The sequence below is a fragment of the Mesoplodon densirostris genome, chromosome 3 (assembly GCF_025265405.1).
Source record: "Mesoplodon densirostris isolate mMesDen1 chromosome 3, mMesDen1 primary haplotype, whole genome shotgun sequence".
NCBI classification, from domain to species: Eukaryota; Metazoa; Chordata; class Mammalia; order Artiodactyla; family Ziphiidae; genus Mesoplodon; species Mesoplodon densirostris.
Window position 1 is genome coordinate 162,672,445 of NC_082663.1, and position 17,437 is coordinate 162,689,881.

The window sequence follows — 17,437 nt, forward strand, 5'->3', positions numbered from 1 at the left end:
TTGAAGGGAAATATAGAATCACGGGTGCTGTCCTTGGTTCTGACCCATTTAACATGTTTGCCAGCAACTTGGGGTAAAGACTTACTGCATTTGCCCACCATGCAGATCAGGTGTGGAATATCCACTTTTCTGTGTGACAGAATCAGAATTGTAGAGACTGAAATGGAAGGGTCAGATAAAGCTTTGGAGGTGAATTATAGAGAGAATAACTGTAGACTTCCGTGTGAGCTGCCCTCCCCTTCTAAACTACCGATACAAATACAGAAATTAGGGGGAATTGTTTTAATAGATGTTTCAGGGGGAAGGGCCTAAGATTTTAATTCAGCTTACTACCATCTTAGGAGTCTACTGTGATATGACTGTTAGATGAAGGCAGTATAATCTTTGACGGCCTTAACTCTTAATATAATGACGTGCAAGAAAAGATAGTGGTCCCAGTGTAGTTAGTCTTCATTATCAGATCATAACTTGGGTATTAGACCTACTATAGAGTAGAAGTAGTATATGAAGGGCCTGTAAACCATAATCAACAGTGTAAATAGTCATTCTTAGAGTTGGAGAAAACCTTAGTTTGTAAAGCATTTTTTATGCATCATCTCATTGTGATATTTTCAAAATAAGGCAGAGATTATTATCCCTGTTTTATACAGATGAGGAAATTGAGGTTCTGAAAATTTAACAATTTACCTATACCCTGCCAAGTTAGTATGACTATACTCCTTCTATTTATCTTGAAAAAGAGAACAAATAATAACCCCGAATGGTACTTTGTTGTCTTTAAAATCTTTCTGTACTTTAAGAAAAAAAAAATGTCATGAAGAACCTAGGGGTAAAACAGGAATAAAGACACAGACCTACTTGAGAATGGACTTGAGGATATGGGAGGGGGAAGGGTAAGCTGTGACAAAGCGAGAGAGAGGCATGGACATATATACACTACCAAACGTAAGGTAGATAGTGGGAAGCAACCGCATAGCACAGGGAGATCAGCTCGGTGCTTTGTGACCGCCTGGAGGGGTGGGATAGGGAGGGTGGGAGGGAGGGAGACACAAGAGGGAAGGGATATGGGAACATATGTATATGTATGGCTGATTCACTTTGTTATAAAGCAGAAACTAATAAAAAAAATTTAATTTAATTTTAAAAATTAAAAAAAACCTTTCTGTAAAACTTTTTTGATTCATACAGGTAGTGTGAGAAAGGACAGTTGTTACACTGGCCATTACCATGTTATTTGGTAAAAAACCAAGGGGCAGGGATGTTTCAGTATTGTTTAAGTATTTGTTTCATGTCATAGAAGTTCTAGGTGGTGAACCTAGACTTGAAATTGGACTTTTCCGACTGTGTGTTTAGTGTTCCCACCCCAACACAGAGGAGGCCTGGGGATGAGCTTTATTTCTTGTAGTTGCAGAGGACATGCCCAGAACCACAGGATGGGAGTGTACAGGTGGCAACAGCATTGACCATAGTGATCTTCTTACCTTTGTGAATGTCAGGCAAAGGCTGAATCTTGGTTGTCTTTGAGAGGATACTTGCATTGTGTAGGATAAACGTCTTAAGGTTCTAGAACTTTTAGGCATGTGGTTCATGGTTTTGAGGATTTTACCTCCATAAGGAGATGGAGAAGTGATTGACAAAAATACGTCTTAGTGCACCTGACTTAATTCTTGGATTGTCATTTAACTTTTCATAAACTTTTTCAGATAAGTCAGTGTTTCTCACCTTTTTGGTCTCCTTAGCCCCAAGGGATTCACATAGGTCATGTATTAACAGGATGATTTGTTATGAGAAACAGTAAATCAGAGGGGAAAGAATGCAGACTTTGGAGCAAGAGATCGGAGTCCAGTCTTGGCTTCACTACCCTATAATTGTAAAACCTTGAATCCTTTACCTCTTTCTGCCTCATCTGTAAAATTTGGGGTGTCGTTACCCCATAGAGTTACGTAAAAGAAAATGAAAAGAAATCATTTATTATAATATCTGACAAATATAGAACTGTCCAGGGTTGGCTTTTACACACAGGAACTGGTGCCATCAATTGTTTTATCTTAAAAATTCAGAACCAAAAAGAAGTGTATATGTTTATGTACTCGTGCACTTGTATATCTGAAGAACTTTTGATATTACTCAGGTATGTTTCCCGGTTCAGGATTTCTTTATTCCTCTTATCTTTAAGGAAATGGTAACTGGTACATTTCCATCTCCCTTCCTATTCCTTCATTGCCTTTTCTATTTTGTAGAGCAAGGTTTAGATCACATAGCAGAAAACATTCTTTCCTACCTGGATGCCAGGTCTCTGTGTGCAGCAGAGCTGGTATGTAAGGAATGGCAGCGAGTGATCTCCGAAGGAATGCTTTGGAAGAAGTTGATTGAACGAATGGTGCGCACTGACCCTCTATGGAAGGGACTTTCAGAAAGAAGAGGGTGGTAAGTATTTAGGTTGGTTGTTCCCTTGAAAGAAAGTTTATTTGACCTAGGGTCAGTTTGATTACTAAAAAATGCAATTATACTTGCCAAATATGTTGGCCTATTTTAAACAAGTGGGAAAAGATGAGTAGTCAAGAGTTGGGGGGGGGAAAAGTTAAAGCTGTTAGAATAACCCCTTCTGAAATGCATATTTCATTTATATTTATTAACTGTTAAGATGTATTGTACAGTTTGAGCAGTTTGGCTTTTCAAAGCTATGTGTTTATGCTTCTCCTTTCACATTTTCCTTAGGTGATGACACCATTACCAAAAGATAGATAAGAAAAAGGAAAATATGAGAAAGTCAAATAATGCCATTTTGCTATTAGATATTGATCCTGGTTGAAGATGGAAGGTACAGCAGGCAGGATTTTTCAGAGACAACCTGTTATCTGAAATACAGCTTTATAGCTCGTACATGTCAGTACCCTGACAGCACAGAGAAAGAGAATGCCACAGCTAGGACAGATAGGTGGTGGTGTGAGTGGTGGTTAGGGCTGTGCTTTCTTTATGGGAAAAAGTTTGTTATGTACTCAGTTAGCTTTTTCACAAAGCTACATTAACACTTTTTATCGAACTGTAGAATGAAAGGCTAGATTATTGTGTTGCGTATTCAGAAAATAAAAGGTTAGGATCATGCTAAAGAACTGTAAGTTGAAGTAAACTTGTGCCTAACATGTACATTTAATTGTCAGAAATCCTGCTTTTGAACTGTTAAAGCTCAATGCAAGTCAAAAGACTTGAAAGATACATCTTTGTAAGCACCATGTTTAAATAAAATTTACCCTTTTATGTGCAGAAATGTAACATCTGTTTGTTTTTATTTGCCAGGGATCAGTACCTGTTTAAAAACAGACCAACAGATGGCCCTCCCAATTCATTTTATAGGTCATTATACCCAAAGATTATCCAGGATATAGAGGTAATTTTATTATTTATCTGTTTTATGGACTGTTTGTGTCTTGTTCTCAACTTTTTTGTTGTCTTAGTGTTCTTAGTTGTCTAGTTCTAAAATCATAGAACTGTTTTTTTTTTTTAAGTTGAAGTCTTAGAGCAAATATGTCACAATCAATGTGTAACCTGCAGCTATCCTTCAGAGTAGATAGTGCCTTTTTGTAAAAAATAATCTAACTTTTCTAAAACATGAAATGCTTCTGCAAGGCTACCGGTTAAATTAAAACCTTAATCCAAAATTAACTTTTTATTTTAATTTGATGAAATTTCCTAAATCCAAGGCCCAATTTTTCAGATAAGCATAGTTTTACATTTTTTGAGCCATCTCTAGAGAACTAGAGAAGGCACAGTCTCAGTTTCCTCTGTAAATTTCCCATACTTTTTCATTAAAAGGACTCAAATATGATTCTAAGCAATAGTTAAGTGGCTTTTATAGAGCAAATTATGCTCGTGGACCATTTTGGATTTGAGTGTAACTTCCCCAGACCAGTAAAACTCTGTGAACTTGATGAGAAACATTGGAGATGTTTGATATTGTTCATGTGTTCTAATTAGTTCAGTTTTATTATTTAGCCCTTTTCCTTGAACCAAGAAAGACATGCACAGGCATTTCTGATTAACTCTTTCACATGTGTTCTTGGCAGGTCTTGGTTACTTCACTATTTCCTCCTTGGCAAAAAAGTTCAGCCTTTGCTAGGCAGTGCTGTATCACCCATAAAGTTATACTCAGTTTCCCAAACATGAAGTAATCCTCACCCCCAGGTGATAGACATAAAAGTTATTGCACCAAAATTCATTAATGGAGAAACAAGTGCTTTTTTTGGAGGCCCCTCCCCACTGCCTTCTTTTTAAGGCAGATGTGAACTAATGGAATTGCTTTGTTAACAGTAAATCTGAATATGACTGGAATATCATTATTTCAAATGCAAGCCATTGTCTTGAATATTCTGTTCCCTAAAATGAGCTATAAAGTAACCTTTTAGGGTAGGTTCAATGACTTAAAACTTCTGCCATACAAATCCTAAAGTTTAGGAATTAATTGATCCCTTGGCAATTCAAAACTTAGAATAAATTGCTCCTACAGTTTTAGTAGCTGAAACATAGTGTTAACTTGAACCTTAGGTTGCTGTATGTGTGTTTCAGGTTAGAGGGATTGTCTTTTACCCCATGTAGTTTTACTCTGACACTGCTTATGCATAGATCTTAGAAACTATTACTTGTTACTTTTTTCCTCCCAACTATTCTTTATAAAGCATCTCCACATTTCCTTGAATAATTTCAGCAAGTCCTTTATTATAAGAAGGATGATGTGTAAGGTCAATCATTAATAAATAGGAACTCTGGAAGAACTTTGATCAGGTTGAAGATTTGGTGACATATATTATTTTATTTAATTCCCATTAGTACTGTTATAATCGACAGTATGAACTCAGTTTTCTATGGCATGACAGTATGTGACACCACCTAACATAACCATTTCCTCAGGCTGAAATAATATTTTAAAGTTAGGAGGAGGCAGATGTGAGGGAAAATAGAGCTATGGGGGAAAACCCTTTTTGACACAAAACCTCTATATCATGGTGGTCTACCCAGTGGTTCTTAAAGTGTGGTTTAGGAAAACCCACTGGTTGGCCACAAGAGTCTCCTCCAGATTTTTGTGGGCTAGATCTCTTAGTTTAAGGGATGATGTTTTATACTTTAGTACTTTCACTCATAGTAATAATAATAAAAATAATGTACCACGTATAGAGTGTTTCCTTGTCCTAGATACTTTCAGCATTTTATAATGCATTTTCTCATTTAACACTCTGGACAATACTTGAAAGGTAGGCCCTGTCCATATTTAAAATTGAGGAACCTGAGGCTCACCCAGGTTAAATAGCTTGCCCATGATCATACAACCAGTCAGTAGTTGAGTCTGTGTTCATCCTTATATTCTTCTGCACTTAATGCAACTTTTTGTGTGCTATAGATCACTGGTACTTCATCAAAATAGAGTTCTTTTTTTTTTTTTTTTTTTTTTTCGGTATGCGGGCCTCTCACTGTTGTGGCCTCTCCCGTTGCGGAGCACAGGCTCCGGACGCGCAGGCCCAGCGGCCATGGCTCACGGGCCCAGCCGCTCCGCGGCATATGGGATCCTCCCAGACCGGGGCACGAACCCGTATCCCCTGCATCGGCAGGCGGACTCTTAACCACTGCGCCACCAGGGAGGCCCCAAAATAGAGTTCTTAAATAGAGTTCTTTACCTCTGTTTTGTGAGTGTGTTTTATTCTGTCCTGGGTAGACACACAAAGCAGAGAGCTGTGTCAGTGATCCATGGGTCAAACAAATGAGAGACTCACAGGCTTGGCTGTTACCCATGTGCCTGGTACAAAACCCTCACAAGCAGACTATAATAATCACAAGTACCCTCTTTTGAGCCCTCACAGTATACTCATGAACCATGTTGTGTGACTTACATAGATTATTAATTGCATTTAATTCTTACAACAAGCTACCTGTCATCCTCATCTGTAAGGAGGGGAATCTGAGACTAAGAGGAATTTTAGAACTTCCTACATAGTTAAGTAGAAGAGAAGGGATTTTAACTGAGGTCTGGCCAGCTCTAGGCTTAGTGTTGTTGTTTGTCATTTTCAAAGTAGAAAATTCCAGAAGAGAAGGAGAAAGAGGTATGTTGTTAAATGCCTACAGACTTTTCAAGGTGATCGTCTCATCTTTGTCCAATTGCATGAAAACTCAGTGTCCTTTACTCTTAGTTGAAAAAAGCGTACGAGGTAAGATAAGATTAGTTGGCCTTGTTTTAGTCCAGTTATGGCAAAGGTAGTGCTTTAGAGGGTTTTAAGCCTATTGCCAAAAGATAAATTACACGCTGAACATCAAGTGGATGTTTTTGTCCCCCTCCCTGGTTGCCCATACACAGCCTTGGAGTCTCTTGTGTTTTTTCCCATATGCTTTGCAGGGTTGCCAGTTCACAGCACCTTTTGCTTTCTATCCTTCTTGCTCTACCTTGACAACTCCAGTTCATGTGCTGGCTCCTGTCATCTGTCCATTCCCATATTTGGCTCTGACAAGCAGATGACCTTGCCCTTGCACATTGACCCAACAGAAATTGGCTAATTTTTAAGAAAAAAGTAGGGAACCTGGCTTAGTGTGGCCAACCCCTGTTATTCAGGAAATGAGAATGTGAGCAATGAAGTCTGAAGAGAATAAGAATTCTTAGTTCTCTGCAAAGGTTCATCTCTCATGGGTACTCTTGCCCTACACACACACATACACACACAGGGGGAGAGAGAAGAGGGGGTAGGGTGGGAGAGAGAGAGTTTAGAGTGCCTCTGAATTGAGAAGGAATTCCTGGAAAACCTGAGGCACAGTCCTAAAAGAAGCGGCCATATTTCCTTTGCTATCTAGAGTCTTAGTTGTTATTATCATCATCATCCTCATTATTATTAATGATGAGATTACTGTTAGGTACTTTGCCACAGTAATTTAATTTAGTCCTCAAATTGTCAAAACTGAGACTCTTAGTCCAAAGTCCGTGCTCTTTTTGCCCTACCATGCCCTCAGATGTCCCTCAACAGAGAGATGGGAGTTGTTATAATAGACTCAAGCAGTCAGAGTTCTGATGTCCTGAACTTGGACTTTTCTCTTTTGCCATCTCAGAGTAGTGGCAAACTCTTTCATGTAATATGCCTTTTTCCTTTTTTTAATCACTGGATTAAAGCCTTTGAAGCACTCTCCTTGGAACAGACCACTAGTAAAATGATGGTGTGTTGTATCGCACCTTATAATAAACCACATATTATTCAGGGAAAGTGGGGAGCTTTTTTGTGGTTTGCAAACTTGATATTAACATTGTCCTAACCAGAAAATGCTGAAATTTGCCCACCCACCCAGTTGTGTTTAGGCTTCTAAAAATAATGTTATTCCTTCATACTCAGACATCTGTTTTCACTCTATTGCCAATTTAAATGCTGCTGTATACTCTGTGTATCATGGCTACTTTCCCAGTATTTTGAAAATTTGCACAGGGTAAGGGGATTTTACAAGTTCTCAAAAACATGAAATATTCCTCTACAGTAGCCACACCACATGATGTCTAAGTGAAATGGCAGGTATCTGCATCATTAAAGAGGTGCACCTGTGTATGCCCTGTATTCCTGCTGTTGAAGTTAAGATGATTGTTGACTTGCATTTGCAGGCTGAGCCCCTTCCTGGGCATGGTTGGGGAGGGCTCAGGGCTATCAGCATTGAAGATCAGCCTAGACTGAGACAACAGTTCCCGGCAATTTGGTGAGATGTTTTCTGGTCACAGCCAACTCCTTTTGGTCAGTGTTCTCCACAAATGAGAAAGAGCGTCACTGCTACCGTTTGTAGGCACTGTGATAAGCACTGTATGTACGTAATCTCATTTGATCCTTCCAACAGATTTCAGAAAGTATATATTATCTTTTACAGAGGAGGAGACTGTAACTCATACAGTCCAAGTCATTTGCTAAAGCTGCTAATTGACCTAGGTATTCTCTACTACAATGGGCTGCCTTCCATTTTTAAAGGTCTAGTTTTTCTGGAAAAGTCCTGGCTTATATAAAGCAGTTGAGGTCATCAAATATGGTGGTAGGTAGTATTTTGGGCAGGCACAGTCAGCAGGAAATGTTGCTTTCTTTTGTGGGTGGCCTTGAGAATTGAGAAGAGTAAAATCTTAGGAATTACACCGGGTTGGTGTGTAACAAAGTAGTCAGCTCCCTGGTCTCATTTAGTGTCCCTTTCCTGGCATTTTGAAACAAACTATACTTGTTTTGGGATTCAGGAACCTAATAATTTTTAAAACAGCCCTAGATGGGAACTTCCTAAAATGAGCCATCAAAAATGATTTGGTAAGCCTTTTTCTTTTAAAATTCAGAAATGTATTTTAGAAAATAGGCTCGTTCTAAGTGTTGAGAAGCTAAGCCATTTCCTAACTTCTACTTGACTTAGAATGAAAGCCTGTTATCTAGCAGAGCTTTTGAGAGGTCCTGGCCTCTGACTCTTGTTTGAGGGTTGGAGATAGAGGGTATGGCTTGGCCTTCTATGTTGGGTAGTGTTCTCTGTCCAGACATCTTAGGGAATGGGTGTATCACAGGCGAATCGTGTTGCCTTACCCAGCTTCTCTCTGCTATGTCCTCAGGGCTTTAGGTACAGTAATAGATTATAACCAAGTCTCTTGGTTCTCAAACACATTTTAGAGTAGTGGGAGAGCATGTAGGAAATTCTTTTTGGTATGGGGATTCCCATACGAAAGTTAAAAAAATTTTTTTCAAGCTCCCACGTGATAATAAATAAATGTACTTTTTCTATTCATTGAAATATTATACAGAGTAGCAAAGCTGCTTACTGATTCAATAATATTTTTAAGCAATTGTGTATGTTTTAAAACTAAGAACGACGATATGAATTTTGAAAATAACACCATATATATTGATAAGACAGGTTATGTATTCGTCTTTGTAATACTTTGGGTTTATGTGGAGTCACACTTAGCAGCAACCTTCTGGGCCCCCAGGGTGTAGCCTGAACATTGGTAACCACTGCCAGGAGTCACTGGCCATGAATAAGACTTGTTACCAGTAGGTCTGCCTCCTAAGTCAGCATTTTCCTGGTATGTTTAGCATGCTGACATGGCTCAGTCACTCTCTAAAAATACATTATTTCTCTAAATGATTCCAAGCATTGAGTTCAATTTAAGAAATTCTTTATATGCTGAATCCCTTTTTAAAAAGTTGCTTACAGACATATCTGTTGTCTACCTTGGTAGCGGTAGCCACAGTGGGGTAAATTTTTGTTTTTTGTTGTTTGTTTGGTTTTTTGTTTTTGAAATGTGGTTTTATGTCTGACATTTTACAAACTCGGTAGAGATGACGATGCTGGCTAAGAAGCTCTGATTTGGTAGCAGATGGACAGATGAGCTGTTTCTCGCTCATGGCACCTCCATGGCACCTCTTTGCATCCCCTAGATGTTGGAAATAATGTGATCCTGGCCTCTCTCAAGGCTATGTATGGGAACTCTTTGAGGGCAGGGCTTATATTTCCAGGCTCCTGTGCTAAGTACTGAGGCCACAAATGAGGAAACAGTTTCCTGTTTAAGTATACATGTATCAGTGTCTCCAATTCTCCATTTCTTTTTCTGTAAAATGAGGACAATAATTTTGGCTTCAGAATTGTGATGATTAAATTAACTGTAAACTATATAAAACACATAGCATAGTGTTATGGAAGCGTGGTACCTGGCATAACATTCAGTAAATTTTAACATTTCACAGCATACAGAAGCATGTTGCCTTCAAAATAAGAGGAAACATGGTTTGTTAGATGTCAGCAGAACCAGTAATTAAGTGCTTATTGTGAATAAAGAGGAGATTTATCTCCTTTCTTCACTAAAGCAACTAATTAAACTTTTAGCTACTCAGATAATTAGCTACTCAGATATGTCTTTTGAACTAGATCCTGAACTCTCAGGTCTAGCCAATTGTAGTCCCTATTGTCCCCTAAATTCAAGGATCAGGAATTTATACTTTGGTTATTCTTAGTGTATCTTTTGATCCTGAAAATCCTTGACATCCACTACCAAAGGTTAGGTCTTCTAGTGCTCTGGGCATGACCCACTTCCTCTTTAAACTTTGCCCACTGGTCTCAGACTAGGCTATCGCGCTGTTTAAGATCCCTTTAGTCCTGCAGCGCTTACAGTTTTTAATCACTCATTTGGCACTGATATTTTATCTGGAGTTGTTACTGATCTTTTTATGTGTTCAATGACGCAATAGCTAGGGCTATACTTTCTTTGTAGACACTGCGTATTTTAGTAGAAAAAGCATGGGCTCAGCATCAGGAAGAACTGGGTGTGATTTCCAACTCATCCAGTTACTAGTTTTGTGGCCTCAGGCAAGTTAAACTCTTGTTTCCTTGTTTGTAAAAGGGAAGTAATGAGAACTTCCTTCCAAGGTTAATGTGTGGATCATTTAACCAAATAAACATATGATTAGAGTATATCCAATTCCAGTTACTGCGTGCCTGTGTATTGCAGCTGCATCCTTTGAAAGCAGTATGCTTCCTGTCAGTCTTTTCATCCCCGTGCCTGGCACAGTCAGTACCTGGAATATACTAACATCTCAGTAAGTGTTGTATGAATGATGAAAGAATGAGAATCCAGGGCTGAAATGTGCCATTCTTATTCTAAAGGAGCTTCAGTCTGGTAGAAGATTAAAAATGGATAATAAAATTCTTTCTATAGTAGTTGGCATGCAGTAGTTGTCAATATCTTTTCTCAATGATCAGGGCAATCAGTGCTCTGGATGGATACACAGATTGTTAGTATATGCTTAATGTTAGTGGTGGTCTTCTGCCAGATATTTTAACTGGCATTAGAGAGTGACCCAATGAGTTACTATTTATTTGTATGTTTTGGGTGCAAATGGCATTCTTTAAACGTATTGAATTCTGTCTAGGCCATTTTTTTCAAACCCAACCCAAACTCATTGGAAATCCTGTGACAGTTGCCAGATGGGCAGGGAACATTTGAGGAAAAATATTGTTGGGCTAATGTCTTACTTGGAAAAGAGTGTGATTCCTATCCACAGACAGTTATGCAAACCAAGATGGAGTATCAGTGGTATGCTGTTTCTGGAACCCCAAAGTCTGAACCCTAATAGAATAGTTGATTCACAAAAACTCATCTGTTGCCTCCTTTTTCCCTTAGACTATAGAATCTAACTGGCGGTGTGGACGACACAACTTGCAGAGGATTCAGTGCCGCTCTGAAAATAGTAAAGGTGTCTACTGTTTACAGTATGATGATGAAAAAATTATCAGTGGCCTTCGAGATAATTCTATTAAGGTGAATGACTGCATTTTGTATGTATTATTTTTAGAATTGTGGTTACATGTTAGACATTAGATTAACAATCTCTCCATTTCCTCCTGATTGGTTTTTATCTGTTCCACTCAATCTTGGCAGCTGTCTGCGTGGTTCTAAAGAACTAGAGCCAGAGCGTTTCCCTCTACTAACACTGGACCCTTGGATTTTCTCGCTTCTTACCCTTCTCTAAGCACATTCACTTTCTGTATTCTATATTTAGGTGCAAGTAGAAAATATCTCAGTATCCACAGGGCTCTTGATTTCTTGGCTAGCTGGTAAAAGTGTTGCTGACTTGCATATAAATGAAAGTCATTACCTTTTATGGTTTCTGTGAAAGGCTCAGTTGATAACACAAAAGAATGATAGAGCAATTTATATTGTTTTTATTTACTTTTCAATAGTAGATAAACTGGATCATTTCTCTGTGTTTAATGTTTAATGGCTCTAATAGATTTTGTTTCACATTGTTTGTAGCTTATTTTCTCATATTTAAGAAAACATTGTGGAATAATTTTACTTCTAGTTATAATTTACATGCACTCTTTTTGGTGTAAAGTTCCGTGAGTTTTGACAAGCACAAAGAATTGTGCAGCCATAACAGTTATTATCAAGATCCAGAATAGTTCCATCATCTGCCAGATTCCTTTGTCCTGCTGCCTTGTGTTTACCCATTTTTCCCCTGGGTTCTGACAACCACTGATCTTTTTTTCTGTCCCTATAATTTTGCCTTTTCAAGAATGTCCTGTAAATGGACTCACACAGTATGTATAGCCTTTTGAGTCTGGCTTTTTATGCTTAGCATTGTGCATTAGAGATTCTTCTACATTGTTGCACATGACAATAGTTAGTTCCTTTTTACTGGTGAGTAGCATTCTGTTTTATGGTTACACCAGAGTGTGTTTATCCATTTACCTATTGAAGGACATTTGTGTTTACAGTTTTTCACAATTATGAATAAAGACACTGTAAACATATGCACGCACGTTTTTGCGAGAACTTAAGTTTTCAGTTCACTTGGATAAAAACCGAGGAGTGGGATTGCTAACTCATATGGTAAGTGTACGTTTTACCTGTGAAGAAACGGCCGAGCTGTTTTTTCAAGTGGCTCTACCATTTTACATTCCCATCAACGATGTATGAGAATTCCTTTTGTTCTGCATCCTGGTCAGCCCTTGGTAGTCTCGGGGCTTTTTTTTTTGGATATTAGCCATTTGAATAGGTATGTAGACATATCTCATTTTGGTTTAAAGTTACATTTCTCCAGGGATCAGTGATAATGAGCATCTTTTCACATGCTTATTTGCCATCTGTATATTCATTGGTGAAGTTTCTATTCAGATATTTTGTACAATTTTAAAGTGGGCTCTCTGTTTTCATATTACAGGGTTTTGAGAGCTCTTTATGTATTATGGATAAAAGTCCTTTTTCAGATATGTTTTGCAAATATTTTCTTCCATTCTGTGACTTGTCTTTTCACTTTCTCAATGATATCTTAAGTAGAGCAGAAGATTTTAATTTGTCTAGTCTAGTTTACCAGTGTTTTCTTTTATGCCTCATACTTTTGATGTCATATCTAAGAGTTCTTTCACTGAGCTTTTTGAATCTGTAAATTTATGTCTTTCACCAAATTTCAGAAGTTTGGGCCATTATTTATTCAATTTTGTTTCTGCACCAATTTCTTTCTCCTCTCCTTCTGAGACTCTAATTACACAAATATTAGATCTTTTGATATTGTCTTACTTTTTTCCATTCTTTTTTCCCTCTCTTTTCTGGATAATCTCTCTTAGCCTGTCTTCAAATTGACTGAATTTTTCATCTGTATTCTGCTATTTTCCCCCACTGAGTGAATTTTAAGATTTCAGATATTATATTTTATAGTTTCTATGTCTCTACTGAGAACTTCTCTCTTTTCATTCATATCAAGTGTGTTTATCTTTACTTCATGGAGTATAGTTACAACAACTGCTTTGAAGTCTTTGAACATGACAACGTTTGGGTAATCTCTAGCTTGTCATGTGTTGATTGTCTGTTCCCCTGAGAATTGGTCACTTTTCTTGGCTTTTGAATGTCAAGTAATTTTGGATTGTATCTTGTACATTATGGGTATTGTATTGTAAAGTCTATGGATCCTGTTATAATCCTCTGGAGAACATGTGTGGGTGAGTATTTTTTTAAGCAGGTGGTCAACCTAGTTAGGGGGGTTGGTTCTAATCTCTTTTCTGCTTTTTGCCATGCTACTTTGGGTCTATCTTGGGCTTGCACTACTCAGAGTTTAGTCTGAGACTTCAGTAGTAGTTTAAGTATCAGGGCGCTTTTTATGGCCTTTGCTCTGCTGGTTTAGTCTGTCCTGTGCATGCACTGCTTAAGGGCAAACCCAAGTCATGAGTTGTGTGGGTTCTCATATACAATTAGGGAAGCCTTTTTCTTTTTTCCAGCTCTTTCCTGTTTTGGATTTCCCTAAGTTTCTACAGCCCACAAGGACCCTTTCTTCATTTTCCTTTGACCAGAAAAATGGGGTTTCTCTTAGAATTTTAGTTACCTGTTCCACTGCTCTGCAGTACATCTCCATGACTGGGCTTGTCCTTTGGATCAAAGCCGTTTGAGAAAAGAGAAAAAGAAAATAGGGTCTTTCGTGCATTCTTTGGTCCCCAAGGATTCCTTTTTCAGCCTTTCTGTCCAGAAAGACTAGTTTCTCAGATTGTAGCCGCCTGTGCTGCTGTTTCACTGTGCAGTTCCTTGATCTGGACCTGCCTTTGGGTCAAGACCACAAAAGAAGGAAATGAGAAAACAGAAAACAGAAAGAATGGTAAACTTACCCCATGTGGATCCTGTCTCCAAACTCTTACCCCTTGCTACAATGTATTCAATAGAATACTTACTGCTTTCTCCTGGTGCCCTTCCCCTCACAGTGTTCAGAGTCCTCAGCTAGCTGTTTTTGTATTTTGTCTAGAGTTTTTAGTTACAATCAACTGGGAAGATAGGTTGTAGTGGGCTTTCTCCCCTTGGCCTTGTTTTCTATATTGTTTCACTTTGGGTGAGTTAAAAGGTATGTTTGCTTGTGTGCTTTTTGTTTTATAAAATAGTGGCATTTCAATAATTCCAATAACTAGGGCAAAAAAATCACTGAATTGTAGAATATAAAGAAACTGTTTTGTTGGTTTCCTATATGTATTATAGTGTTTCCCAAAAGGTATTCTGTGGATGTGAATCCAAAGGATATTGCTTTGAAGAGTAATTCCCTTCAAAGAAATTTAGAAAACACTGCATGCTGTATCCCTTTCTTAGAAATTTACAGGTTACAGTAACATATAAAGGCTCTGAGAAGACATACAGTAGAGACACCCAGAGTTTTCCAACTTTGAAAACATATTTGACCACAGAACTCTATTTTTATGTAATACTTATTGATAGTCCTAACCTGTGGCCACAAATATGCTCTTGAAAGTGTTATTATTTAATTTTGGCAGTTCTCCTTTAAGGATTAGGTAAGAATGGTTTATAATGACCTTGTCAAAGCATGGGCTGGCCATGGGCTTGCATTTCACTTACACTGGATGTTTCTAAAGAATTCTCTTAATAGAGGCACACCCATGCCTAAATTAGGCCTACATTTGATTTATAAGACACGGAACAATGGAGCAGAAAGACGCTTTAGAGAGCTCATCTAGACCAATGGTTGGAAACCTTCTGTACTTCATTCTGCTTCAGTCCTTGATCAGCTCACACTTTCAAAATAGCTGTGGTTCTGCTAGGTCAGAAATTAGAAGCAAGCCTTACTATTATAGAAGGACACTTAACTGTCTGTGTAATATCTTGGCCATTTGTAGTAAACTTTAGGGACACTGCAAATTATGATAGTGCTTTTACAAGGGAAGAAATAGTTCCATAGACTCTATCTTTAACAAAACAATCTTTGAAAAAAAATCACTTTCCATCCCCCCATTATTTGGGGACATTATTGAAAACTTGGAAAACACTGGAAAGATCAAAAGAGAGGAGGAAAACGGCATTCAGAGTACAAAGCCAACTATCAACATTTTACTTCCTTTTAATCTTTTTTTTAAATATACATAATGTTTATGTCACTATAGAGATGACTTTTATTCTGATTTTTTTAAAAAAAGTAACTATAGTAAAGCAGTGTGTTTTCTCATTAAAAACTCTTCATAATTTACTTTGAAGTTATTCTGAGATGCTGAACATTTTTCATTTTTAAACTTTCGTAAACAAATGTAGTGGGTTAAGGGGTATGCGTTTTTAAAGGCTCTTAATAGATACTGTCACATTGTTTTCCAGAGGGTGAGCCAACTCTTTTCACAGAGTTTATTTTAAAATTCTCTGTTAAGTATAATGGGCACAGTAGTTATGGGGGCAAAGTAAACAAAGTAGTATATCTATTCTGGAAGTTATTCAGTATTGCCTCTTCTTCCCCTCTTGTCATTTACCACCTGTTTGATGTTTACTGCTCTTATTTACTGTAACACAGCTTTGTTTTGTTTTATGATTCAGAAAATAAGTTATGATAAAAACATTTATCAGAATGTGATATACTAAATTTCTGTTTGTGTTTGATTTTGTCTCAATAGATTTGGGATAAAACCAGCTTGGAATGTTTGAAAGTGTTAACAGGACACACTGGCTCTGTCCTTTGTCTCCAGTATGATGAACGTGTCATTGTGACTGGCTCTTCTGACTCTACAGTGAGGTGAGAAATTTGATTTCACTGGCCTGAACTTCTGTACCTTCCACAAGGAGACAGATTCACCTCCTCTTCTGCGATAAAGTACACACATGCTCTGTATATGTTTTTGTATGCTATATTTCAAAACCATTTTTGGTGTAGGTACATTTGAGCAAAGTAGGCAGGAAAGCTAACTTTTGTTAAGTAGGTCCTATTCCCATTACCATACATTCTAGAGATGGCAACATGCCTTCCTGTAAAAGCACAGTACCTAACAGTATCAGGGTAGCTTTCTCCTGGGAGACCACACTCTAGAGGAGAGAGGAAGGAAGCAGGTGTTCTAGGAGTGTGGTGGACAGTAAGCTACAAGTACCAAAAGAATCAGAAGCAGAGATTTGCAGCACTTTTTGAGGGACACAAATAATGTGCCCAATATTTTGTATAATGTTATTCTATTGAATTCTCACATCAGCCTTTCTAAGGTAAGTAGTATCTTCTTTTTTATAGATGTAGTATTGGGAAATGGATGCCAGAGAGGCGAATAATTTACTCAGTCACATAGTTAGTTAATTTTGAGCCTTGAATTTATAGCACTCAAGACTATCTTGATAGCATGTAGCTTTTCCAGTAATGGAGACACTAGTTTTCAGATGCCACCCCAGGGGCAGAATGATGAAGATGGAAGTGGCAGTGTTCTACAGTAGAAGGGAAGCAGTGACTGCTGGTTGGGAATTGAGAGTAGAAAGGAAACATTATTGGGATCTACTTCTAAACCACTGGGACAAGGATGTTTTTCCATACCAGATGGCTTTGGATTTTGCTGTAGTGATGCGTTCACCAGAGCCTAGAGATAATACAGTAAAGCCTCAGCTGGACTGCTGGTAGCCTGAGGAAGGCATGTCATGGGGAGGGAAGGAAATGCCTCTTCTAGGGTGAGTCGATTTGAAGAGGATTGCTTTACAGGCACACCTAAGAGATTGAAATAGTCACCGGCATGCCTAGTATCCTTTCCCTGACTCAGTGCTTCCAGGCTGCTGCTTCCACCATAGGTCATGTCTCAGCCTTAGAAGCCTGAGTCTCTCTTCGTCTGCTCTGCACGAACTTGTCCCCTTAGGAGACTGGGGTTACAGAAAAGCTATGACGTGAAAGGGCTGCCCCTAAGAAGCCTGTATCTCAAGGGTGAAGCAATTGGAGACACGCGCTTTGTCCATAAAGCGGTTGGGTAGATAGATGGGTGTGGTGACTGATGAGACACCGTGACTTACAGTCTCCAGTTTGCAGTGGATAAATAATAGACTCGAAAGCTTGTCAGAGGTCAAAAACAACCTTAAGCTTGGAACCCAGCCACCAAGCCATCTTCTCTCTGTCATCTCAAACTCACTGCAAAGCCCACTTCCTTGCATCATTTTTTGCCATCAGCACAAGCCTGCATACACCATCCCTGAATA

At 38.4% G+C, this 17,437-nt stretch overlaps 1 protein-coding gene across 6 annotated transcripts in view; it reads left to right on the forward strand.

The window, feature by feature from the left end:
- FBXW11 (F-box and WD repeat domain containing 11) overlaps positions 1–17,437 on the forward strand; it is a 133,906-nt gene that overhangs the window by 98,688 nt on the left and 17,781 nt on the right. For all 6 annotated transcript variants that reach the window (XM_060094950.1, XM_060094949.1, XM_060094948.1 and 3 more), the window contains 4 exons: positions 2,241–2,427; positions 3,298–3,388; positions 11,150–11,287; positions 15,895–16,013. In XM_060094950.1, coding sequence (XP_059950933.1) covers positions 2,241–2,427; positions 3,298–3,388; positions 11,150–11,287; positions 15,895–16,013 — 535 coding nt within the window. The remainder of the gene's footprint in view (positions 1–2,240; positions 2,428–3,297; positions 3,389–11,149; positions 11,288–15,894; positions 16,014–17,437) is intronic.